This window comes from Paramisgurnus dabryanus, chromosome 6 (genome assembly GCF_030506205.2).
Source record: "Paramisgurnus dabryanus chromosome 6, PD_genome_1.1, whole genome shotgun sequence".
In the NCBI taxonomy this organism is placed as follows: domain Eukaryota; kingdom Metazoa; phylum Chordata; class Actinopteri; order Cypriniformes; family Cobitidae; genus Paramisgurnus; species Paramisgurnus dabryanus.
In genome coordinates, this window is record NC_133342.1 from 30,296,179 (window position 1) to 30,322,726 (window position 26,548).

At 37.7% G+C, this 26,548-nt stretch overlaps 4 protein-coding genes across 6 annotated transcripts in view; 2 read left to right on the forward strand and 2 right to left on the reverse strand.

Annotated features, from left to right (window-relative positions):
- Nucleotides 1–1,610, reverse strand: part of nrbp2a (nuclear receptor binding protein 2a) — a 33,440-nt gene extending 31,830 nt beyond the window's left edge. For 2 of the 3 annotated variants that reach the window (XM_065276566.2, XM_065276568.2), the window contains exon 1: nucleotides 1,031–1,610. In XM_065276566.2, coding sequence (XP_065132638.1) covers nucleotides 1,031–1,150 — 120 coding nt within the window. In that variant the 5' untranslated portion in view covers nucleotides 1,151–1,610. The remainder of the gene's footprint in view (nucleotides 1–1,030) is intronic. The other variant, XM_065276567.2, reaches the window with a different exon arrangement.
- The window catches only part of LOC135767009 (GTP-binding protein 4-like), a 326,314-nt gene that overhangs the window by 74,753 nt on the left and 225,013 nt on the right, over nucleotides 1–26,548 (forward strand). The window lies entirely within an intron of this gene.
- klhl18 (kelch-like family member 18) lies at nucleotides 5,016–15,190 on the forward strand. The gene is made up of 10 exons (XM_065276571.2): nucleotides 5,016–5,399; nucleotides 8,454–8,584; nucleotides 8,680–8,820; nucleotides 8,945–9,143; nucleotides 9,685–9,845; nucleotides 11,169–11,305; nucleotides 11,386–11,608; nucleotides 12,470–12,574; nucleotides 12,655–12,766; nucleotides 12,878–15,190. The coding sequence occupies exons 1-10, from the start codon at nucleotides 5,265–5,267 to the stop codon at nucleotides 13,262–13,264; spliced, it is 1,731 nt and encodes a 576-aa protein (XP_065132643.1). The 5' UTR covers nucleotides 5,016–5,264; the 3' UTR covers nucleotides 13,265–15,190.
- Nucleotides 17,928–24,912, reverse strand: bfsp2 (beaded filament structural protein 2, phakinin). Its single transcript, XM_065276572.2, has 8 exons — nucleotides 23,384–24,912; nucleotides 21,800–21,882; nucleotides 19,866–20,022; nucleotides 19,628–19,783; nucleotides 18,978–19,103; nucleotides 18,537–18,772; nucleotides 18,251–18,336; nucleotides 17,928–18,066 (listed from the first exon to the last, which is right to left on the reverse strand). Exons 1-8 carry the CDS (start codon nucleotides 23,810–23,812, stop codon nucleotides 18,026–18,028), a joined length of 1,314 nt encoding a protein of 437 aa, XP_065132644.1. The 5' UTR covers nucleotides 23,813–24,912; the 3' UTR covers nucleotides 17,928–18,025.

Below are 26,548 nucleotides of genomic sequence, written 5' to 3' on the forward strand. Positions count from 1 at the left end.
ATTAATGCATACCACTGAACATTTCTCAGCCAATCAGAATACAGCATTAAACAGACCCGTGGTATAAGAAAGAAATAACACATTTTAGCCACTCTTTTCCACTGTTTTTTATCAAATTTTAAATCTTTCCAGCTTTGCAATGAGGTGTTAAGACAAAATAAATCTGCTTAAACACTGCACACTTTTGAGACTAACCCCTGAACCCTGAGACTTCGGTGGGCCTGTGAACAGATGTGCACATAACATGCATAAGTAAACTATTAGTAACTAACAGTTTCACAGCTCATACTACAAATGGCACATAGTTGAAGGAGTGTCTACGATACAACGTCCTGTTAGATATGCTGAATGTGTTCTGGGAGTGATAAGGTTTAAGTACAGTGTAACTGACTTATCTTAAAAAACATCTCTTTATGATTTAACTAGGGGCAACACATTATCGCAAATAAAAACACAACGGAGTAAATGACGCCCTTAATAGTACTAATTGATAACGTGTACGTGCATGTACGTGCGCAGAGGGTGAGGGGCTGGACGCGAGCGCCAATGTTTACATTACATGTGCTCGACTTCATGCAGTTCTGCTCAGACAAAACGGCATATGACATCAAAGTACCGCGAGAGCGCAGCTTTCGAATCGCTCTCGCGGTACTTTAATGTCATTCGTACATTGGTATGCGCAACATTGCATAAAGTCGAACACAGCAATTAAATTCTTCACAAAAAAAGTTGCTGTAGTACTTGTAAAACGTTCTTAACGTTATTTAAAAAAGTGCTGCTTGTCACTAAACGAACTGTTCTTCGACTTACATATACTACTTCTCAAAACTGGCGATTCATTTATGTGCAGACAGGAATGCAGCAGTTTGAAATCACTGTAACCAACAGGACCTCAGCGTGCTTAGTCAAACGCCAAGAAACCCACAGCTGATCTCAGTTAACAGTGCATTGTCATTCCCAGATTCTTTAAGACATTTCACACACGTGCAGTCTTTAACAGAAAACATGCATGTTGCATGACACCACTTACCTGCTCGCGTCTCTTCTGCCAGCGGCCGCACGGGCTTTCCTCCAGGATTTCGCTCTCGTCTTCACTTTCTTCCTCTTTACCCTCGGACCCTGATAGCTTTTCCGGGACGGACATAGTCATTTTAACCGTGTGTGCTCCCTATAATGGCTCCTTTAAAGATGAACTGTTCACACTGAGCTTTGCAGCGATACCGTAGCTGCAAATGTCTATCATAGACTAAAAGCAAAGAGTGCTGATCACTTCACAAGTTATACATTAAAAACGTTAAGCGTATATAATGAGGTAAAAGATTCGTGAACGGCGTTTCATACGAGATAAAACAATTAGTGTTTAAGTAAATGTAACCGCATCCTTTACGATTGCTGGAAACAAGATATCAGTCTCGTGCGTGAGAAACGCCGATGTCTGGACGGTTCAGTCGCGGTCCACCCGACGCATATATTCATATTCCTGCAAGCATCATTTCATCTCCGTTCAGCTTTCACGACTGCCTGCTGGAGCTCTGTGAATTTCCCCTTTTTTAACATGCTACCGTAAACCTTAGACAATTTGCACAGTCACGCATAAGGGCCAGTGAATATCAACCTATTTGACTTCAAGCCAACCCTTTATGTCTATAACAAGGATTGAAGGCCCTCCCACTCACAGTTTTAACCCAATAAATTGGAACTCGTCATATCTAGCGGAAAGATTTATATTTGTTATAAAAGTAAATAAATAGTAAGAAATATATTTCGATTATTTTAATGCTTGTTTTGTTTTATTGTAATAATTTTAAGTAATCTTAAGACCCCTTGAAAGTCTGCTGGGGCCCCCGGTGGACCCTGGCCCGTGGTTTAAAAACACTGATAAATGGGGTTGTGTCTCAAAGACAGGCATTTTACTGTTTTGTGCTGTAAAGTAATATCAGTGTACGTCCAATTACTAGACCTCAGTCATAATTTACACACTGAATGCATTTCATGATTACATAGCAAAAATATGCTGAGGATAATGTGATTATAAATGATGAAGTTCACACATACTTATAAAAAAACTTTTCAAACAAGTCAAATATTCTTCCAAGCATAAGTTTGCACAGTCTTCTTACAGTAAATGACAAACATGAGCAATTTATGCAATGACTGGGTGTTAGAAAAATGAAGTTGACTGTGTGTTATTTCAAGTTAAGGCTTGCAGAGTTGTAGTGTGTAATTGCTGTAACTAGTAGTATTTAAAAAGGGGTGTAGGCATGCTTGCAAACCTAACAGAGCCTCTTTAAGCACCCTTTAACACAGATCACATACTGTATATGTGATATATATCTCACTCTTACTTACACTTTCTGCAATTCACTCTATTTCAGGTGAAATCCTATGGATTGTTGTTGCATTAAAACTAGATAAAATTTATAGATTTGTAGTCAAGGTTTTAAATTATTCCTGTGTAATAATCCAATTGCTCTATATAGAGATGGCATATAGGCTCATGTGTTCACTACTGATTTTGACTTTTGAACAGATAAACAATTGCATTATTTTTAATTGGTTATTCATTTATTGCTCCAGTATATTTCCACCCATTTGGTTTAGTAGAGCAAACAGAGCTGCCGAAAGCAACTTCTCGTACAACTGCACTTTACAAAAGCAATGATTTGAATAAAGCAACAGCAATGTCTGTCCAATGATGTTCTGCCTTTATAAAGGTGTATTACTGGTGATAGTGCTTTGAAATAATCAAACAAATAGCTCTTATTATTATTATTTACACCTCCCCTTACACCTTAACTTGTTTTCCTGTCATGTCTGTTCACTGTATTATTAGAACATTTAGTTTTATTTTAGAATAGTTTCGTTTATTCATTTATAATGACATGGACAGTCCTTTTTAATAAACAGAGCAGCTTTAGTCTCTACGGCTAATTTCCAGCTCTAATCCCCGGCCAGTTAATAGGCATACATCAAATAAAATACTTTACAATTATATTTACAGCAGGGCTAAACAAGACGTACAAACGGTGTGGAACACGATAGAGACAAGCACAATCAAAAAAGCACTAACTGCAAAAGCATAAAAGCAGTTCATACATTAAAACAAATTTCACATATAGTCATACAGAGGCCACATTGAAACACATACATAACCTAACATTGAGGCAGGCAACAAAGATCTCATGGCAGCAGCATGACCATGTCACATCAAATGCACATCACATCTGTCTGATAAATGTGTGCATTAATAATTGACGGACAGCCAGCTTTTAAGGTGTGTAGTAAAAATTGAAAACGTTCAGAAATGTGTTATTGGTTATTTTGTGCCCTCTGCTGGTAAAGCTAAAGCGTTACAAAGAAAATGGACGAATTCTGTTTGACAACTATGCAAAGTTTACCTTTTAACAGTGCACTGTTACTTACACAGTTTTTTCCTATGTAATACTGTATGCTTACATCTTTACACTACATACACTTTAAACATGTCAACATCCCATCCACAATTGCACATTTGCAATTGGCTAATAGCCTACTTTTGTGGTTTGTGTCCTCATTTTAAAATATTTGGCTGGGGGATTCACATTGCATAGTGCAACAGTGTTTCCTGTATGGCAATAACCTTTTGATTCTTGAATCCTCCTAATTATGACACTGTGGGGTTTCCTTAGAGGTCATAGTTATCAGTAACAATCCCTTTCCCACAAACCTGAATAAGCCACAAAAATAGGTTTCAGTTAATTATTTAGGAATCAGAAAAGATGAAAGTAGAAGTATAATAAAAAGCTTAGAATAATAAAGTTCCCTGCTGGGAACAGGCTGGGAGACCAGCTTAAAGCAGTCTTGGGCAGTTTATTTCAGCAAAGAAATTACAAAAACATTTTCATATACTCTTAAAACGAATAACACATCTTGTGTCTAGTTAAGGAAAACACATCTATTGTGTTGTCCTTAACTTAACACATCTCTGTGTTATTTTTGGAACAACACACTTTGTATTGCTTTAACACATCTTGTGCTGTCCCTTTCATTTCTATGAACGCAAAATCAACACGAAATGACACATAATGTGTTAAAAACCACACATAATGTGTTAAATAGTTTAACACAAAACAATGTGTTAAAATGAACACATTAATATGTGTTAAAGCAACACAAAGTGTGTTGTTCCAAAAATAACACAGAGATGTGTTAAGTTATCTAGACACAAGATGTGTTATTTTAACACATTCGTTTTAAGAGTGCAACAATCTCATGTTGTAATGGGTGCTTTCAATATACACTTATACAATCTCACAACAAAGCTACAAAAACTGTCACTGGAATGGTACCCCCTTTTTAAAGGTCCTAATATGTACCATTTTGGTACCGATATGTACATTTGAGGTACTAATATGCACCTTTTAGGTACAAAGTGCAACGTAGTTTTTGAAAGGGTACCACCCCATTGACAGCTTTTGGACATCTTTCTGAGAGTGCACTACAATGAGTATATTTTTCATATCTTATTTTAATGCTGCTAGCTTTTATTTTGAATATTAGACATTGCCTATACAAAGTAATACAATAATTTTTCTGTGGACTTCCTATAGTAGTTATCGCAATGTGTAATGTGTTCCTCTTAGATAAACACTTTTATCTACACTTTTAGGGAAATTTGTCTTTAAATTGTTAAAATGTGGTTTAAAATAAAACACAAATTTAATTTATATTAGAAATTGACTAATATATATATATATATATATATATATATATATATATGTGTATATATATGTATATATGTATATATATATGTATATATATGTATATATGTATATATATGTATATATATATAGTCAATGGGATACACAATAAAATCGACCCACACAATAATATAATATTTTTAAATCCACGTAAAAATACAAAAATAAAGATGACATTTGGGATCTTAGATTTTGTGATTTAATGGGATTATGCATTAGGGATGAGATATATTTACTCTCAATACCCTCAATTCAATGCATAATGGAGATTTACCTCTTTCTTACAAATCTGTTTCATTTGCTTTATAACAGTACTATATTCTCGTATAAAACCTGCCAAACTGTTTACTCATTCAAAGACACCAAAGCCATGAGTCACACCAATAATGCTAAATACTCAATAAATCTACTTTAAGCGGTGCATGACCCCTGCATGATCTGCCAGTGGAGGGCACTCGGTTTAACTAATACAACTCCAGCTACGGCGTCTCCGTTTGGACAAAAAGTATCGTTTGAAGTCCATCAATGACGATGGGGGACGCGATTTTTGAAGAATTAGAAGATTTGATGCATTTTTCTGTCGCCGATTTACCCGCTCGTGGATATGCAGTCATGGGGGAGATCCGGCGACAAGGCAAACTCTGCGATGTGACATTAAAAGTACGCTTACTTCCTTTGCTAAGTTTCTAGTGCAATGCTAGCCAGGTAGCAATGGTCTGTCAGCATGGGAGAGGCTAGTGAAGTACTGTTTGTAAAGATAAGAGCTGTAATGTTAAAGGTTGTCAGTCGTACACGTACTGCGTCTCTGATGTCTCTAAATGCAAACCGGTCGTGATTTTGATCGCTGTACTTGTTGCATCAGCTTAGCAGAGTTCTAGGGTTATGTAGTTAGCCATAGATAGCTAACATCCTCTTCACCAGCACAATACGCGCTGCTGGTGACGGTGTAGGTTAAACTACAAAAGCACGGAAGAGGATAATGGCATGCTGTTGTTATCATTACTAGACATTAAAATCTGTAGAAATACTGTGTGTAAATATTACGCCGTGGTCTGCTAGGAAGGTATTATCTCAACATTAATATGTGAACTGAATTATCAAGCTGAAACACCAAGTGATTCAAGATTGTTTTCAAGTTCTGCATTTTTTTTTTTACTAAATGCCAGCATGAAAACTGTAGTATTATTTAGCATTTATGAGTAGCTTATGTGTGACCTGTGATCACTGTCTCTGGTTTGCTGGTGTACTCTTCCTGTTGCTTCGTCAGGTCTTTATGTGGGTCAAAAGAGGATGATCTGACCTGCGTGCAATACCTTATACTCATGTGGTGTTGCTTGCTGAGGATTATGGGATATATTTAATTTATCAAGTGTCTTCATGGCACATTGGTTTTGTACGAAGGTTATTTAAATCATAGTTATATAAATCTTTGGTGCTCTCATTCTCCATTTGCGCAAATGAGTTGCAAGAAAGATATTGGATATAACAAGGACAATATAACCATAGATATGTATACATACCTACATATGAATGCAACACTTTTTTATTGCAAAAATGTGCAGAACATACATACAAAAAGTAGACATACAGTATCCACAAATACAATAAACTCAGTATGGCCACTCTTTAGCACATCGACTCACAAATGTGATGCCGCCGCACCTAAACATTGTACTAAACTAATAAGAGGATTTTAATGATAAAACATAAAAAAAAATTTGTCCAAACAATAAAATAAGTTAACAATGTTAATGGCATCTATTTTATTTTAAAACCGTTAAAGGGATAGTTCGGCCAAAAATGATTAAACCCATGATTTACTCACCCCCAAGCTGTCCGAGTTGCACATGTCCATCGTTTTTCAGACAAACACATTTTCGGATATTTTAGAAAATGTTTTAGATCTTTCAGTTGATTAAATGTAATGTTACAGGGTCCACGACCTTCAAGTCCAAAAAAGTGCGTTCATCCTTCACAAAATAAATCCAAACGGCTCCAGGATGATAAACAAAGGTCTTCTGAGGGTAATCCGCGCGGTGTTGTTGTAGAAATATCCATATTTAAAACTTTATTAACGTAAATAACTACCTTCCGGTAGTGCCGCCATCTTGGACTCCTCTGTATTCAGGAGAGAGTATTAGCGTAGTGTACGCACTTTACGTGACAAAGATGGCGGCGCTACCGGAAGGTAGTTATTTTAGTTTATAAAGTTTTAAATATGGATATTTCTACAACAACACCGCGCGGATTACCCTCAGAAGACCTTTGTTTATCATCCTGGAGCCGTTTGGATTTCTTTTGTGAAGGATGGACGCACTTTTTTGGACTTGAAGGTTGTGGACCCCGTAACATTACTTTAATTAACTGAAAGATCTAAAATATCCGAAAATGTGTTTGTCTGAAAAATGATGGACATATGCAACTCGGACAGCTTGGGGGTGATTAATCATGGGTTTAATATCATTTTTGGCTGAACTATCCCTTTAAGATAGCGTTTTAAACCATGGTTAAACTAACATTTGATTCAACAATACAACACATAATTTCGACGCAAACTGTCTTACTTGTAAATAACACTGAACGTGTAGGCTCTTAATGTAATAAAGCGTTCTATCTATGCATTTAAACTTGTGCCATTACAACAGAATGCAGCAGACACACAACGCTTTCTAATCCCTTATTCTGCCCGAATAAAACATAAACAATGCAAATAACATCAAAAGCAACAATTCATTTACGTATAGGACAGGTATTTTAAAATTAAATTTTGTCTGACTGATACCCTTTGATTCGTGTGAATTTAGATCAGTGGTCTTCAACATGGTGCCCACAAAGAGTCTGTGGGTTGCCCACCCAAGCACATTCTATTAATAGTCTCAGTTTTAAAGTGGCCGTTTTTCGTGATCCATTTTTCAAACTTTAGTTGGTGTGTAAGGTTGCTGTTAGAGCATAAATAATGCCTGCACAATTACAAAGCTGAAAGTTCAATATGTTTTCTTTCAGTTTTCAAGGACTACATGGAATGGCTTGTTTGGGCTACAGCCCTCTACTTCCCGTATATATGACGTAAATATTAGAGTTTTTGATTATCCTCCACTACGCTCAAACGCCACTGGCTAGCTAAGCTGCTGTCGAATCACAACACCCTAAACAAACTACACAATCAGAACTCGATACGTATTTCGGAAGGAGGGAGTTCATAGAACAAGGAAGACATCAGCCCGTTTTTAGGACAGCAGTATAGAGAAATGTAAATTTGTCGGAAAATACTGTTTTTTTTTTATAGACACCAAACATGAACGCACCTATATTGGGCACCATAATCACAATCAGCAAAAATTGATTTAAAATGCTTTAAAATTGATGTGTTACATTAGCTTGGCTTCTTTTATGTATGTTAACATTTAAGTAATGATAAAAACATATCAATAAATAAAATAAAAAAAATCAACAGGTAATAAAAGGATTTTGCATGTACTGTTATCAAATTAACAGTAATTTTTCGATATATCTTGCAGCCCTAGAGTAGTCTACATAAAAAAGTAGCCCGGCTCCAGCCCTGTTTTATCCATTGTGGTAGTCCATAGGTTGGAGACCCCTGGTTTAGATCATAATTTTAAATGCAAGTCAAAGGGACTTTGGTTGTAATAAGTTATAATAAGATCATATGATATAATGTTCACTGAACTACTATCTGTTTCTATGTGTATGCAGGTAGGAGAGCATAAGTTCAGTGCTCATAGGATCGTCCTGGCTGCGTCTATCCCATATTTCCATGCCATGTTTACCAATGACATGGTGGAATGCAAACAGGATGAGATCATCATGCAGGGCATGGACCCCAGGTAAAGATGCAGATCTTAAAGGAGCCCTTGTTGTTGTTTGATGTGCATGTAATGTATTTGTGTGATAATGTCATTTTTGTGCTGTCTTTATACAGTGCACTTGAAGCCCTTATAAACTTTGCCTACAATGGACACATAGCCATAGACCAACAGAACGTCCAGGCTCTGCTGATAGGAGCCAGTTTCCTGCAGCTTCAAAATGTCAAAGATGCCTGCTGCTCGTTTTTACAACAGAGGTACAAATCTTTACAATGCGACAAGTGCAAATCGTTGATAAAAAAATCACATTCAAGGCCCAGCTTATGAAACACCAGTGCATTGTTGGATGTTTAACATCCCTGACAAATTCTTCATTTACAGGTTGCATCCGAAGAACTGCCTTGGTGTGCGTCAGTTTGCAGAAACCATGATGTGCACGACGCTTTATGATGCAGCCAACAGCTTCGTTCACCAGCACTTTGTGGAAGTGTCCATGTCGGAGGAGTTCCTGGCGCTCAGGTCTGAGGAAGTCCTTGAGCTTGTGGGCTGTGATGAGCTAAATGTCCAAGCAGAGGAGCAGGTCAGGGTCATGCTTACGCAATTAAACAATATTATGGAGCTTTTCCATTGCATAGTACCCCACTGGTCAGGTCGTGTCAGCTCACTTTACTTTGGCTTGGTTAGCTTTTCCATCGAGTTTATTACCACTTCAGAGTGGGAGGGATTATAGGCTTGCCGTTATATTTGCACTACCTACTGCTGTGACATCATACAAAAAGTGGAAGCAAGCAACAGGGAGTGCGATGTTTCCCATACATTCATTTATTTGTCAGTCCGTCCCAAAATCAAAATTGGACAATTGCGCTGCTAGTGACGATTGTCTCAGACCAATCAGTGATCTACAGTGTTTTCGTGTCACAATTTAGTATCAGCTCAGCTCACCTGGATCACCAAGTATCAGGTACTTCGTACTGTACCCAGTGGAAAAGCCCCCAAAAGTGAGCTGACCCGACCTGTGGGGTACTATGTATTGGAAAAGCACCATTATTGGATAGAATCAGGAAACGGTTTTCAGTATGTAATTATGTTTGTATGAGATTACATAATTTTGTTGGTGGTAGGTCTTTGACGCTGTTCTCGCATGGGTGAGGCATGCACTTGACGAACGAGAGTCTCGATTGCCCGAGTTATTGTCTAAAACGCGCCTGCCCCTGTGCCGACCCCAGTTCCTGGCTGACCGAGTCCAACAAGATGAGCTTGTGCGCTGCTGCCACAAATGCAGGCAAGTTTATTTTCCTTATAAATAGATTCCTATCAGAAAACCTTGGAAATATGAATTAAATTGGCTGACTGTACATATACATTACATTTATGTATTAAGCATTTGGCAGCCACTTTTATCCAAAAAGACTTACAAGTTATACATTATTTTTGTATCAGTACAGTGGGAATCAAACCCACAACCTACCAGTTGAGCTGCAGGAACTTTTTTTAGCATTGTGTGGCCTACGTTTGAGTATATCAAAGGAATATTCCACTTTTATAAAAAAATCCCGATAATTTACTCCCGATGTTTATGTCTTTCTTTTTGTTTAGTCGAGAAGAAATTACGTTTTTTGAGGAAAACATTCCAGGAGTTTTCTCCATATAGTTGACTTTAGTGGGACAGTTTACCATTTCAATGCAGTTCTAAACAATCCCAACCGAGGCATAAGGGTCTTATTTAGCAAAACTATCGCCATTTTCGCCCCCCCCCCCAAAAAAAGTTATTTTTAACCAATTTCTCGTCTTGCACTAGCCATGTGATGCACCAGTGTGACCTTACGTATTACATTATCACGTCAAAAGGTCACACATATTTGAAACACACACTATTTAAACAATAAACTGACACAAAGACATTAATTAGTATTCCTCATTCAACAACGACAGAACGGTCTTCTTTCTCCACACTTGTAAACACGTAGAGGTAGTTTTGCATACATCATGACCTTTTCAAGTAATTGTTAATTGTAGCAAAACAATGTCTAAGTTAAAGGGACTCTCCACTTTTTTTGAAAATATGCTCATTTTCCAGCTCCCCTAGAGTTAAACATTAGATTTTTACCGGTTTGGAATCCATTCAGCTGATCTCCGGGTCTGGCGGGACTACTTTTAGCATAGCTTACCACAATCCATTGAATCTGATTAGACCATTAGCATTGTGCTAAAAAATAAGCAAAGAGTTTTAATATTTTTCCTATTTAAAACTTGACTCTTCTGTAGTTACATTGTGTACTAAGACCGACAGAAAATTAAAAGTTGTGATTTTCTAGGCAGATATGGCTAGGAACTATACTCTCATTCTGGCGTAATAATCAAGGACTTTGCTGCTGTAACATGGCTGCAGCAGGCGTAGTGATATTAGGCACTGCCCAAAAATAGTCCCCTTGGTTACTTTCAATAGCAGGGGACAATTTAGGCGCTGCATAATATCATTGTTTTTAAGCTGAATTGATTCAAAAACGGTAAAAATCAAATGTAACGAGCATATGGAAAACAAGCATATTTTCAAAAAAAAGTAGAGTGTCCCTTTAAGCTGTGAACTTGCCTGTGATCCAAACAGGGACCTTGTCGATGAGGCGAAAGATTACCATCTCATGCCGGAGCGAAGACCCCACCTCCCAGCTTACAAAACACGGCAAAGATGTTGCACATCTATAGCAGGCTTAATCTATGCAGTCGGTGGTCTCAACAGTGCTGGTAACCTCGGGCTCATAAACCTCTCAAGATATTTGAAATATCTGTATTTTGAAACAATCAAGTAAATGTTTTATTTCCAGGTGACTCCTTAAACGTTGTGGAAGTATACGATCCAATTGGAAACTGCTGGGAGCGATGCCAACCGATGAGCACAACCCGAAGTCGAGTGGGTGTTGCCGTTGTAAATGGACTGCTTTATGCCATCGGTGGATACGACGGCCAGTCGCGCCTCAGAACCGTAGAAGTTTACAACCCGGATACTGACTCGTGGACCAAAGTTGCCAGCATGAATACTCAGCGCAGGTGAGAAGTCGTAAGAAATAGACATCTGGTTAGGATAATCTGTGAAAACCAAGCTAAGGTCATTTATCGGCCTAGAAAATGGCCACTTTTAATTTTCCGTCGGTCTTAGTACACGATGTAACTACAGAAGAGTCAAGTTTTAAATAGGAAAAATAATGAAACTCTTTGGTTATTTTTGAGCGCGATGCTAATGGTCTAATCAGATGTTTAACTCCTACACTGCAAAAAATGATTTAAAAAAAAAAAAGTCTTGTTTTCAGTAAAAATATCTAAAAATTCTTAAATTAAGATGCTTTTTCTAGTTTTTAGACCAAAAATATTAAATTTAAGTCATTTTGTGCATAAAACAAGCAAAAAAAAATCTGCCATTGGGTAAGCAAAAAAATCTTGAACTTTTTTCTTAAACACTAAATTCAAGAAAAATTTTCTTACCCCATTGGCAGATTCTTTTGCTTGTTTTATGCACAAAATCACTTAAATTTGATATTTTTGGTCTAAAAACTAGACTTATTTTCTTGGGTTGTTTTGTTGATCAAGAAAAAGCATCTTAATTTAAGAATTTTTAGATACCTTTACTGAAAACAAGACAAAAATACTAAGAATTTTTTTTCTTGAAAATCATTTTTGCAGTGTAGCTGAAAAATGAGCTTATTTTAAAAAAAAGTGAAGTGTCCCTATAAATATTAACTGAGTAAGGTCATGTCAAAGTTTGAAATCAATGACTAAAATCAAACTTTGATGCTCCTACTCTTTTTACACAAGCAGACATATTATGTATTTATTTTATAACTGAGAGTTTTAGGTACATAATATACAAATAAAAATATCATATGTTATGTCTCTCTATTTCATCTGCATTAGTGCAATGGGAACAGTTGTGGTTGATGGACACATATATGTCTGTGGTGGATATGATGGCAAATCCTCTCTAAATTCAGTCGAGTGTTATTCCCCAGACACTGACAGGTAAGTAATATCTAATATAACTAATTGTAACCTTTCAAATCTAAATTAATATCCTCTGTTATTTTGCATATTTTTATTAGATGGACAGTAGTTACAGAAATGAGCGCGAGCCGCAGCGCTGCCGGTGTTACTTTGTTTGAAGGCAGAATATTTGTATCAGGTGGTCACGATGGTCTGCAGATATTTAACACGGTTAGTGAACATCATTCATCTTACACTTTTCTCTGAAGTGCCTTTTATATGTATTAAAGAGCAAGTGTTTAAGAATAGACAGTGGATGTTTAATGTCGTTTCTGCCACTAGGTGGAGTACTACAACCACCATACATCCTTGTGGCACCCTGTTGCTCCCATGATGAACAAGCGGTGTCGGCATGGCGCTGCAGCTTTGGGCAGCAATCTTTATGTGGCTGGAGGTTACGACGGCTCTGCGTTCCTCAGTGGAGCGGAGGTATATAGCTCGGTGGCCGATCAGTGGAGCCACCTAGTGGCCATGAACACTCGGCGCAGCCGCGTTTCTCTGGTGGCCAACTGCGGGCGACTCTATGCGGTGGGAGGTTACGATGGACAGTCTAACCTTAGCTCTGTGGAGATGTATGATCCAGAAACGAACCGCTGGACGTTTATGGCACCGATGGTGTGCCACGAAGGTGGGGTAGGGATGGGCTGTATACCCCTACAGCCTTCTTAACGCCACAAACCTCCTCAGCCCAAAAGGACATTAAAAAAGAAAAACGGTTTTTGTACCATCAAAATGCATTTATGATCATGATGTCATGACCTTACTTGACATGTTTGCATCAGGTACTATACAGGCTTTGTAAAGAGCCTCAAGCAGATATGCCAGTATACCTTTAACGGTGATGTCATAAAATCCTGTTTTTGTTCTTTTGGCAACCAAACGAAGAATTTGTGCACATATTTTGCAATGTCTTTTTAAAATACACGCAAGAAGACTTCCCAGAATTGGGTTGCATGATTGCAAAAACACATTTGGTGGTTATAAAGAATATAACGGGAAGAAACTAAATGTGCTTACTAGGGGAAAAACTAATTCTCATGTTGTACTGTAGTAAGATGACAGATGGTGTTAACAGCATGTAAGTGTGGACGTATAAAAGCATCATGTTTTGGGATATAATCGTGTACATGTTTTTCCACTAAGAAAGATATTCTAGACGGGTAAAAGTTGACAACTGTTAACCCATACCATAATTGGGAGAGTATAATCAAATAGGTTTGATTAATAAGGAAAAGTTTATTATATTTAGGTTGATTTGGGATATCGCTCATATGAATGTCGCTGTTTTGCAGGACATTGTGGCAGCAAGCTGCTTATCTGTCCTGTATCTGCAAAACATCTGCTAGATGTGCCATGATGACCCATTTCTATTTCACATAAAAATCAATACTTGATTCACTTGCGACTATAAAAGAAAGCATTAACACGTTACAATAAGGTTGCATCTGTTAACATTAGTAAATACATGACACGTATTAACATTGAGCAGTTTAGTGTTTTAGTATTTATATCAACACAGTTATTCACGTTAGTTCATTGTGCATTAACTAGTATCAACTTTTGATTTTTAAATGTATTAGTAAATGCTAAAATTAACATGAACTAAGATTAATAAATTCTGTTGAAGTATTGTTCATTGTTAGTTCATGTCAGCTAATGCATTAACTCATGTTAACAAATACAACTTTATTGTAAAGTGATTTTTCCATCAGGGTTAGGTGTTTGGGAGATCTGTATTTCCTTTATGTTTGGACCAATTATGTAATGGATGGTTGTGATGTACCTGCCCTATGTAATTTTAGGGTTTTTAATTGCGAGAATCAGCACACATACCAAAAACCAGGCATATTGAGATTAACTGACAAAGTCCAGAGCGAACCCTACAGCTCAGATACAGTCTGTGCTTTCAGGTTTACTTACTATTGTGGCATCAGGTTCTCTTAGAAAAGTTATGGGTGTGGACATTCCCTAGTGTTTTGTGAAAAGATATTGTTTTGTCGAAATCATGTGTCATGACTGTAAGGTATTGACTGTATGGAAGTGTATGCTTTCATTTTTTTTATGTTCTTTGCTTGCTTTTAATTTGAAATAACACAAAGCTATATTTGGGATTACTGACTGTGAATTTTTAACACGGTTTATATTTTCTTTACCTGCACTGCATCTCTGCTGATTTCATTTCGTGATTACTTTGTATTAACTTCCAATCGCGGTGCAGTATGTACTATTTTCATTTTTTTAAGACTTTAATTTATTAATAGCTGTAGGTTTTCTTTTCGTTTCATAGCATTGCACATAGTAGTTTATCTGTCAAATGAGAATCAAGTTTACGTTTTACAGAATTCTAATATATGTATGTATGTATGTATGTGTATATATATTTGGATTAGTGAATTTCTTTGTGTTGAATATACTTCTGCTACCTCTGTGTGAGATGGGAGAGCTCAACAGGGACAGGAGGCAGTCGCCCTGTGACTTTAAAAAAAAAAACATTTAAAGGAAAACACCACCATTTTTCAATATTTTACTATGTTCTTACCTCAACTTAGACAAATTAATACATACCTATCTTTATTTAATGTGTGCACTTAATCTTTGTACAGCTTGTCGTGAATGTGTAAGCACTTAGCCTAGCCCCATTCATTCCTTAGGATCCAAACAGGGATGAATTTAGAAGCCACCAAACACTTCCATGTTTTCCCTATTTATTAGTAGTTACACGAGTAAGTATTGTGGCACAAAATAAAACGTGGTGATTTTTAATCTATAAATAGATAACTATTGTATGGCAGAAGAGCCAGGCGCAGCAATATTGACGGAAGTTTGAGCGAGAGGGGGAGTAGTCAGGAGTGATGATGTTACGGCGCATCGAGGTGGAAGTGCTGCAAACTAAGTGCTCTTCCGCCATACAATATAGTTCTCATTTTTTATCTGTTTTAAAAAAAAATTATGTTTTTTTTGTGGCACCATACTTACTCGTGTAACTACTCGTGTAACAGTCTTTAAATAAAGAAAACATGGAAGTGTTTGGTGGCTTCTAAATTCATCCCTGTTTGGATCCTAAGGAATTAATTGGGCTAGGCTAAATGCTAACACATTCACAACAAGCTGAACAAAGATTAAGTGCATGCATTGAATAAAAATAGGTTTGTATTAATTTATCTAAGTTGAGGTAAGAACATAGTAAAATATTAAAAAACGGTGGTGTTTTCCTTTAACCTGAAGGAACTTTACGGCATTAACTGAACTCTTTTGTGTGGGACTAAAATAATCTTTTTTCACATCTTTAATGTCTTGAATAAACATTGATTTTATGGACACAGTGCAGCCCGGTGCCATCATTTTCTCTGTGACGCACAACTGTAGGTCACACCCTTTGTCTGACTGGTGTTAAAATTGAGCGACCCGCGTCTGTGTGCTGTTAGTGCGCGAGATTGAAGGATGACTGGAAACATGAATGCAGTACTGGTGGTCTTGTTGCTCATCTCTGCGTTGAGCACTTCAGCTGCCTTACCTGTGGATATGCTTCAGAAGGTATTTTTATCATTATTCTTGAGAGAGTGAATAAATGTACTAAAAATAATGCATGCATTCATTTCCATATGTTAAAAAATACATGCTTTTCTATGTTTTAAATATTTGGGTGTTGGTATCAGTAAAAAGGTAAAAATGCAGTAAAAGTACACTTTTGTTCTACCTAAGTGGTGCATATTAGTATCTAAATGGTAAGGTACTGTACCATTCCAGTGCTTTATATCTGATATATACTGTTTGTTTTTCATTTTTTAGACACTTTTGATCCAGCCCTCAGATGTGCACCCTACAGACAGCGTTGCACTTGGAAAATCGCAGGTGAGAATCATGAATATATTGTGACACATACACGCTCAAAAAAGTAGAAAAGTTGTCACTGGGATGGTACCTTTTAATAAGATCCTAATTTTGATACACATATGTACCTTTGAGGTACCAATGACGTGACATTAATTATTTTGTGTCCGTATGAATAAATAAAATGTAAACGGGTTCAAATTTCAAAATAAATTTGCAGATTACTTCCATACATTCTCCTTTTTAAGGACCAAGGATAACATTTCTGGTTTTATTTCATTTTGAAAGAATATTTGGGGGATAACTGCAAAAAATGTAAATGTGGTGTATCCGGTCTGTGTCAACTAGTATTTTTTAAAATTTAAATATATTCATTAAAAAGTGAAATAAAATATATCTAGTTTAGTGTAATATGTTTTTTACATACATTTTTACATCATTTGTCAAAGATTATTTAGAAAACAGAGCTGTTTTTAGCATATGTCAGGACAAATATTACAAAAACGCATTAAAATTTACATCAAGAAATAACTAATAAAATGATATTTTAAAATTATATTTTTATGATTATGCTTACATGCCATCAAGGTGGATAAAATATTTAATATTTTTCTTTCTTTGGCACAATTGGCAATTATACACATTTTCAGGTCCATTCAGTCTTAACTTTCATAAAAATGGTGCAAATGTCATTTTTATGGCATAAAATTTACATAAATACACTATGTGCATTGAAATAAACCTGATGCATGGTTTTAAAACAAGTAAAAAAAATAATTATCATATCGCCAAACCGTTTTTTTTTACCTTTTTTAAAAGGTACAACCCCAGTGACAACTTTTGCACCGTACTGTACCTTTTTATATGTATGAGGAATATTAAAGCTATGTTGTGCTATGCTGACAGGACGTGAGGCTCGGCAGCTTTGGGTTTCGTCAAAAAAGAGGATCTGCTAACACAGGGAAACCGGTCCAGTACTGTGCAGGATGCTTCTCTGTTATAGGCGATCCGACAAAACCACAGCAGTGAGATCTCCTGTATGTCCAAATGTAAAGAAATAATTATGTATACCTGCATAATATCTTTTGTATTGAAACTGATTAACTATATACCAAAAAGGTTTTATTATCTGTTAATGTGATTAGATTTTTTATACTTCCTATTATGATTTTTTTACACTAGTTTGTAAATGCAGGTTTGACGAACAGGACATCAAGTACATTTCTTGCACGCATGCAGTAAAGTTGCAATTAGTGGATTTCCTGGATTAGAATAATAACATGGGTTTGGAAGTAATGTCTAGGTAAACCTGTCATTATAACCACAAGGTGTCATTATTGTGTTAAAAAGCTGACCATTGTCAATTCTTCATATACCAAATCCTGTCATTAAAGGTTTTTTTTACACATGGGAGTGTAAAGTGGGATCATGGTGGCTAACATAAAGTCAATTCAGCATATGAATAAGTTGAATAATAAGTACATCTTCAAATTATGCAATGAAACTTGTTTAATTGCTAATTTATAAATGTTGCACTGTACACCTCAAACAGATTACAAGTGAAGAAACATAATATCAATGTGAATTAAGCAAAATAGTTCATTCCTTGCTTTCCTCTGCAGTGTCAGGGGCATCACAACCTGGTGGAAGAAATCAAAATACATAATTTATTTTATAACAGACACTTTTATTCAACTTGGAGTATATTACAAAGTATACAAATTTTTATCAATATGTGTGTTATAGGGGTCAGAACCCATTTCTATAACTGAGCTATAAAGTAAGCTTTATTTTTAAGAGTGTATGTAGATAAGATAATGTTACATTTCAACTGAGGACGGCTCTGTGCTCCACAGATGTCAGGTATGGGAGAAGGTCGTCCCTTGGGTACTGAAGAGCCACCAGGGCACCTAAGGGTACATTACAGTTTACATAACACTGTGGTTATATACTGTATTTCCTAGTCACATCTGGGTTTAAAGGAACTGTAGAAATTGAAACCAGAGATGGTTTCTAATAATAACAAGCCTCTGGGGAGCAATAGATGAAACATGTTGAGTTTGACTTGATACACAAACATTATCAGTTGAAAAATTCAGATCAGACTCACGCTGAAGCGCCAAATCTGCTCTCCTCTCCGTCCAGGATACCGTGATACGATCCGATTTCCATCTCTAGCTTCATCTTGTTGTTAAGCAAAGTTTCGTAGTCGCGCTTCTGCTGCTCGATGTCTCCCCGGACATCACCGAGCTCCGCTTCCAGCTTTCTAATAACCGAGCCCAGATTCTGAAGCTCAATGCCATGCCAGTGCTTGGCATCATTGAGGGCATTCTCCAGGCCACGTTTCTGCAAGGGGCATGTTGTCACAACAGTATATGTGTCATTGTCAAATGCAACTGTATAAGGGCTAACACATAGATCAGTAGTGAATTGAATATTGTTGTGCTTTTACATTTATATGGCTTACAGTGCATTTAAGGTATGTTGTATTAGTATGTAATGCAAAGGTCAATCAAGTTATCTACAGTACATAATATACAGAGTGTTTTACCAGAGTTCTGATAGATTCAGTCTCAGCTTGTAGACTCTGAATCTTGCAGCCGGCATCATTGCACTCTGTCTTTAGGCCCTCAAGCTCCGCCTCTTCTTGACTCAGTTTAATTTTCACACCCTCAGCCTGTTGCACGCACACATATATCATGATATATTGTAGGTACTTTCAAACAGGTCCCCAGAATCTAAGACAACCCAGACATCCCACCAATATCATGAATAATAATTTAAAGAGTAACTAAACCCAAAACCAACTTTTTTTAGTTAATGATCTGTAAGAATGGGGCTTAATGAGTGCTGTTCGTTGATTTTAGTAAGTTTTTTTGACATTCGGATGTAAAGTGTTTCAATACTACAATATATGGGTTAAAAACGTCTGAGTGCTGCCCTCTTCAGGTTGAACGGTGGCTACTGCAGTTGAATTTTCCTATTGGATGGTGGGTCCAAAAAATGACTCGTGACGTAAGCAGGTTCAAGATCACCACGCCCTTATTACGATCTCACCACACACTTAGTTCGTCCCCTCTATCTCCTTGGGATCTGCCCACTTTTCTTGCATTTTTCAAATATGTGGGCGGAGTCAGGCTCTGACCAGGGGTTTATTTACGCTTTAATGTATTAGTGATTTATTCTTGATGCTCGATCTACCTTGCACTCAAAGTAGGCATCAGTTTCGACACGATTCTTCTCGATGACCTTTTCCCAGTGGGAACGAATGAAATCAAGAATCTGGTCCAGACTGGTTTCAGTGGGAGCATCTGGATCATCACGGCCACCCATCTGCTTATAAAGCATTCTGACATCCTGAAGAAGAGCAACATTAGATTATTATTTAACGTGTGATGGTTTATTTACAACCCTAAAACAATTTCTTGTTTTATCTCACGTCTGTGTGGATTTGCTCCAGATTCATCAGTTCGTTGTTCATGCTTTCAATTTGATTTTCAAGGTCCGTCCTGGTCAGGTTTGCATCATCGATGATCTTGTACAGTGAATTAATCTCATCCTCCACCGCCTTACGGAACGGCTGTTCATTTTCATACCTAAAAAAATCATGCACAGAAACCATTATTGAAAAGTCCTCCTCATACAAATGTTATGTTATGACATTCTAGTTAATAAGCAGGGGTTTATTTCCTGTGTTGTTGTATTTCCTACTGAAACATGAAAGTTGGAGTGGCACATATTAAAATGCTATACTGTATATGAGGTATGTCACAGCCATGAATCATGATTTTCTAATAGCTAGTTGGTGGTGGGTGGCATAAGGGGGAGGGATATTGTCATGATAGAGAGTATTCGATTGGACAAAAATCTGTCTAGTGCAGGCTGAGTCATCAATATTTTTGTTGTGGTTTCTGATAGAGAAAAACACTTTAAATAAAATTATAAATGGCTGTGAAAAGTAAGTAAATTAGCATTTAAATGGACAGAAAGGAAGATATTTTAAGAAATGTTTTAACCAAACAGTTCATGGACTCCATTTAATTCCAGAGTTTTCTTTATACTATAGAAGTGAATGGGGTCCACGAACAGTGAACTATCCCGTTAACCTATATATTTTGATGGTCATTATGTTGACTTCCAGAATGTTGCACAGTCACGTTAACAAACTCTCAGTATAGTTTAAGTAGACAGTGTGTTTAACATTTTATTGTAATGATTCCTCAACAAACACTTAACTAACCCCATTCACACAGGAAGCTGGTCTCGGAAATTTTTCATAAAATTGGCAGGTGGCTTCTGTGTGAACACAAAATTACTATGCACTTACGTGTCAACTTTCTACTAAACTTAAAGGACAAGTTCGGTATTTTACACTTAATGCCCTGTTTTCAGATTGTTTATGATGAAATAGAACGGTTTTGACTAAAATTTCGACATATGCGGCTGCCCCAAGAATTTTCGGGTGTTTGTTTTTCACCTCCCACTTCTACAATGGGTTTATAGGTGCACTGGAACAATCATTTCTAAAATGCATTAAACTTTTGTTTACAAAGGCGTGAAACTCACCGAGTGGTCAGGGGTGTTCAGTGATATGCTCACACAAAAATCGCTGCAAAAGGTGCTTTCCAACAGGTGTTTTAGCATTCGTTGTAAACTTGTGGACCTATTTTTCCAAACGCCTCACACCCGTACATTCTTCCGTTGAGAGCTTTAATAATAGACACTCCAGCCCAGGTCGTGGCGCTAATCCGCCTTTGCCAATTGCAAGAATACAAACAACGTTCCCGGCGCAGAGTAATACCGTACCTCACAGCACATCTAATACAAGTCAATGGAGTTGGACAAAAACTACGATAAAACCTGTTGGAAAGCATCTTTTGCAGCGATTTTTGTGTGAGCATATCAGTGAACACCCCTGACCACTCGGTGAGTTTCACGTCTTTGTAAACGAAAGTTTAATGTATTTTAGGAAGGATTGTTGTAGAGGTGGGAGTTGGTATAACAAACACCCCAAAATTCTCGGGCCAGCATCATATGTTCAAATTTCAGTCAAAACCGTTCTATTTCATCATAAACAATATGAAAACAGGGCTTTAAGTTTAAAATAGCGAACTTGTCCTTAAACCCTATACAGTCTACTTATACTCGACTCTAATGAGGTGTAGTGTTACTAGTCATCAAAATAGTCTGAATGGGGATCATTAAAATAAAGTGTAACCCAAATATTTTTGCTGAAACCATGGTTCATGGCACAGCTTCACTTTTGTGTTTATTAATTGAATGTTTCAATATTTTCAAATGTTTTCTTTTTTTAAGTTTTGTTTATGCAGGTTAGTAACATCAAACTTGATGTTATCTCTTAAACACACACACCTGTCCTTGAAGTCCTCTGCATTGGCTTGGACGTTCTCAGTCTGTAGCATTAATCGAGCGTTGTCCAGGATGGCTTCACTGACCTGAAAGACAGCAGGAACAGTTAGTGTGTACACCAATGAGAAAACAAAGACTCTTCTTACTCTCAGAGGCATCATTCCCATACAAACTGAGGGGCGCAAAGGCGAAAATGGTGAGGGGGGGCTTGGGGGTGGATTGTCCCCCCTAAGATGATCATTAAAAACATGTGTATTATAAAAATTGAGGATATATTCTTTAAATAATTGTGTAAGTAGTAAAACAATACAAATGCAAATAGGGCAGAAAAGTGTGTTTAAAGTTAAAAAACTTTAAAGGTGCCAAAGAATGCATTAAAACAATATGTTAAAATTATTCTCTGATATCTACATAGAAGGTATGTGGCGGTTTTACATGTCCAGAGACGGTTTTACATGTCCATTTACAACCCCAGGAATTGCCTTTAGAATAAAATGGTCTATGATTAACTTATTTGAAAGGGTCATGAATAATAATGTTGAAATTGGCTGTTTCTCAGAGGAGTTCAGTAGCACTGTGTGTGTACACAGACCTTATGTTTGAGCCTGTACCAGATGAAAATACAGATTTTGAGGAATAATCAATTGTTTGGAGATTGTTAATGGACGTTTCTGAGTGGTACGTTTTGTTTTCAGTATGCTATGAACCTGTAAAGTAACTGTGAAGTCAATAGTAGAACTTCATCCAAAACACTAGCATATAGCATTAATTAGCATATAACGCAAACATTAGCATTTTAACAACATTGTACTTAATTTTATGTGTAATTTAATGTTGGGGCATACATCTCGACTGTATCACAGTTGATGTTATGTTGAGATTGGCCTGTTTTCCAGCAGTCTTTTGCATGCATGAGGTTAACATCGGAAACAATCGAGTTTGAGGATTATGATATGTCATTACCATGCACAGAACTCCTATTATTCATCTATGCCTAGGTAAATACAGTTTTACATTCTAGGGCACCTTTAATGTCTGTTTGTGAACATATTTCTGTGAGCATGTGCACACTGTGCCCCCTTAAAAGAATTGGTGCATGACGCCCCTGCTTACTCTTTATACTTGGATTTTAGGGCCACCCCCCACCCAGAGCTTTTCTCAGTTAAAATTGTCAACTATATGGGCCAAATCTTCAGTATTTGTTTCACTCTTAAAATGTTGGGTTGTTTCAACCCATTGTTGAGTAAAATATAGATCAAGTTTTTAATCAGTGGTTGGGTCAAATAAAATTTTTTTGGGGTTACTTTAACTCAGCGGTTGGGTTTGTCCCTTTTTAACCCAATTCTGGGTTGAAAATAACCCAACACCTAACATAACCTTATCTATGAGTGAAGACGATGTCCATATTTGACCCAACCATTGAAACAACCCAGCATAGAATAATTTAAACCCAACAAACAGATGGGTTTATCCATATTTTACCCTATACCATGTATTGTAACAACCCAACCTTTTTATTGTTAATTATGATTTTTTTTCCGTATTTTACTTTTAAGGAAAATATGTACTACACCAACCCCGGCCTACCTCTATATAAACATCCTCCCAGGCTTGCTTCAGTACGCTCCATGTCCCGTCGCTAGATGCTTTACGATCCAAGAAGTGTCTGATCTGTTCCTCCAGCTGCTGGTTGAGCTCCTCTAGAGCGTGAACTTTCTCTCGATACTCCAGCAGGCATGTGTTGAGACTGTCAAAGCCAAGCTGATGGCCTCTATCACCATAATTGGTCACAACAGGGACGGTGGAACTCCTGAGACCTTGCAGAAATACGCTGCTGATGCCCAGAGCTCTGCGGGACACACGTGTGCCCAGGCTACTTGCACCGCCGGTGGGAGCCATGCCTACAAACACCCCGCGGGGTGCAGAGGTCCCTTCGGCTCCCATGCGACCCACACCGCCCGGCCACTCATTCGTTGCCTGGCCTAGAAAGGACGATCGACGTCGTGGCAAAGGCATTTTTGTTCCTGATGCTTTTTTTAGGTGGCTGGCCACTACTTGCCCGCATACATTGCTACAGTGCAAACTCAAATATTTTTTCTTCAGCTAAACGGCACAGACAGCGACGCGTGCCCCTTTATGGTGGCCCGGCCTTCTGGAAAGGGTCTTTGTTTAAGCTCTCTTGTTTCTCTACCATTGTGATGTTGGTCACCGCTCTTTGTTCATCTCTTCTAGGCAGTTTTCCGCTGCCTCAGCACAATGGTCTTCTCAGGAAAGCTCTACACAGCCCCTGACCAATCCAGGACCCCTCCCTTGATATGTATGGCCATCCTATGTCAATGGCTTTGACAATGAAAGTATGAAAACTAAACTGTGCTATCACCACATCACAGCAAACACGTCTGTTTATGTGCTCTCATGTATAACAGATATGCAGAGCGTTACTTCCTTTCACCAGAGAAAGAAAAAGATTAAGCGCTTTACAACATGTTTTTGTTTTTAATATAGTCTTTATCAAAGCCACATGTTCCTGTCTGGAGGGGGTTATCAAAACAGGGAAGTCAAATATTGATTTCCCGTGAGAAAGCAATGAAGTTTTCTGTGTCTGCTTTTAACATAAGGAATCAGCCAGCTTTACATTTACACCAAACGTGGTTAACATGGGTAACAAGTCTAGGGACACCATGCGGAAGAAGAGCCTCAACCATGCTGCATTTAATGTATTGGTAATGAGCTGGATCAATTCTCTTTCCATGCTTTTCTACCCTTTAATGTCTTTTTGAATAAAAAATCTTTAAAAGACTGCATGATGACCTGCAGTAAGATGATCAGGTTGTGCTAAGAATACAGCATTATTAATCTCAATGCTGTTCTGTACATGAACAGATCTGCCGAAAACGGCTGCTGTAGGGTAGAGTGAGAGACAGATGCATAACTGACTGTCATTCATCCTGTAGAGACCTGAGGCTCAAAACTACAGCTGCAACCTTACATAACAGATCATTGACTTATTTTCTGCCTGCCCGTCTGTCTTTCTCTTCATCTAACTTTATTTATTTAGAGGAAATTCACTCTTTTCTTCTCTATCTGTCTGTCTGTCTGTCTGTCTGTCTGTCTGTCTGTCTGTCTGTCTGTCTGTCTGTCTATCGGTTAGTGTCTGTCTGTCTGTCTGTCTGTCTATCGGTTAGTGTCTGTCTGTCTGTCTGTCTGTCTGTCTGTCTGTCTGTCTGTCTGTCTACAGTATCTATCGGTTAGTGTCTGTCTATCTATCTATCTATCTATCTATCTATCTATCTATCTGTCTGTCTGTCTGTCTGTCTGTCTGTCTGTCTGTCTGTCTGTCGGTTAGTGTCTGTCTGTCTACAGTATCTATCGGTTAGTGTCTGTCTATCTGTCTATCGGTTAGTATTTGTCCGTCTGTCTGCCTGCCAGTCAGTCAGTCAGTCAGTCAGTCTGTCTGTCTGTCTGTCTATCTATCTATCGGTTAGTGTCTGTCTGCCTGTCTGTCTATCTATCTATCGGTTGGTGTCTGTCTGTCTGTTCATCTGTCTGTCTATCTATCGGTTGGTGTATGTCTGTCTGTCTGTCTGCCTGCCTGCCTGTCTGTCTACAGTATCTATCGGTTAGTGTCTGTCTATCTATCTGTCTGTCTGTCTATCGGTTAGTATTTGTCCGTCTGTCTGCATGCCTGCCAGTCAGTCAGTCAGTCTGTCTATCTATCTATCTATCGGTTAGTGTCTGTCTGTCTGTCTGTCTGCCTGTCTGTCTATCTATCTATCTATCGGTTGGTGTCTGTCTGTCTGTTCATCTGTCTGTCTGTCTGTCTGTCTGTCTGTCTGTCTGTCTGTCTGTCTATCTATCTATCTATCTATCTATCTATCTATCTATCTATCTATCGGTTGGTGTCTGCCTGTCTGTCTATCTATCGTTTAAACATTGTCTGTCTGTCTGCCTATTTATATATCTATCGGTTAGTGTCTGTCTGTGTGTCAGTCTGTCTGTCTGTCTATCTATTTATCGGTTAGTGTCTGTCTATAACTTTGATATAAATAAAATGTCTATCTATCTATCTATCTATCTATCCATCCATCCATCCATCCATCCATCCATCCATCCCTGTCTGTCTGTCTGACTGTCCATCCATCCATCCATCCATCCATCCATCCATCCATCCCTGTCTGTCTGTCTATCCATCCATCCATCCATCCATCCATCCATCCCTGTCTGTCTGTCTGTCTGTCTATCTATCTATCTGTCTGTCTGTCTGTGTCTGTAAGTCTGTCTATCTATCTATCTATCTATCTGCTATCTACTTATTTATCTATACATCTCTGTCTGTTAGTCTATCTATCTATCCATCTATCTATCTATTCGTGTCTATATGTCTGTCTGCTATCTACTTATTTATCTATATATCTCTGTCTGTAAGTCAGTCAGTCAGTCTGTCTGCCTATTTATCTATCTATCAGTTAGTGCCGTTCTGTTTGTCTGTCTATCTATCTATCTATGGCTGTAAGTCAGTCTGTCTGTCTACCTATTTATATATCTATCTATCTATCTATCTATCTATCTATCTATCGGTTAGTGTCTGTCTATCTGTCGGTGTCTGTCTGTCTGTCTGCCTATTTATATATCTATCTATCGGTTAGTGTTTATATCTACTACAGCTATCTGTGTGCGTCTTTTGGTCTGCCTGTCCTATCATCATCTGTTTGCCTGTCTTTCTGTCTGTCTATCTTGTCATTTTATTTAGAG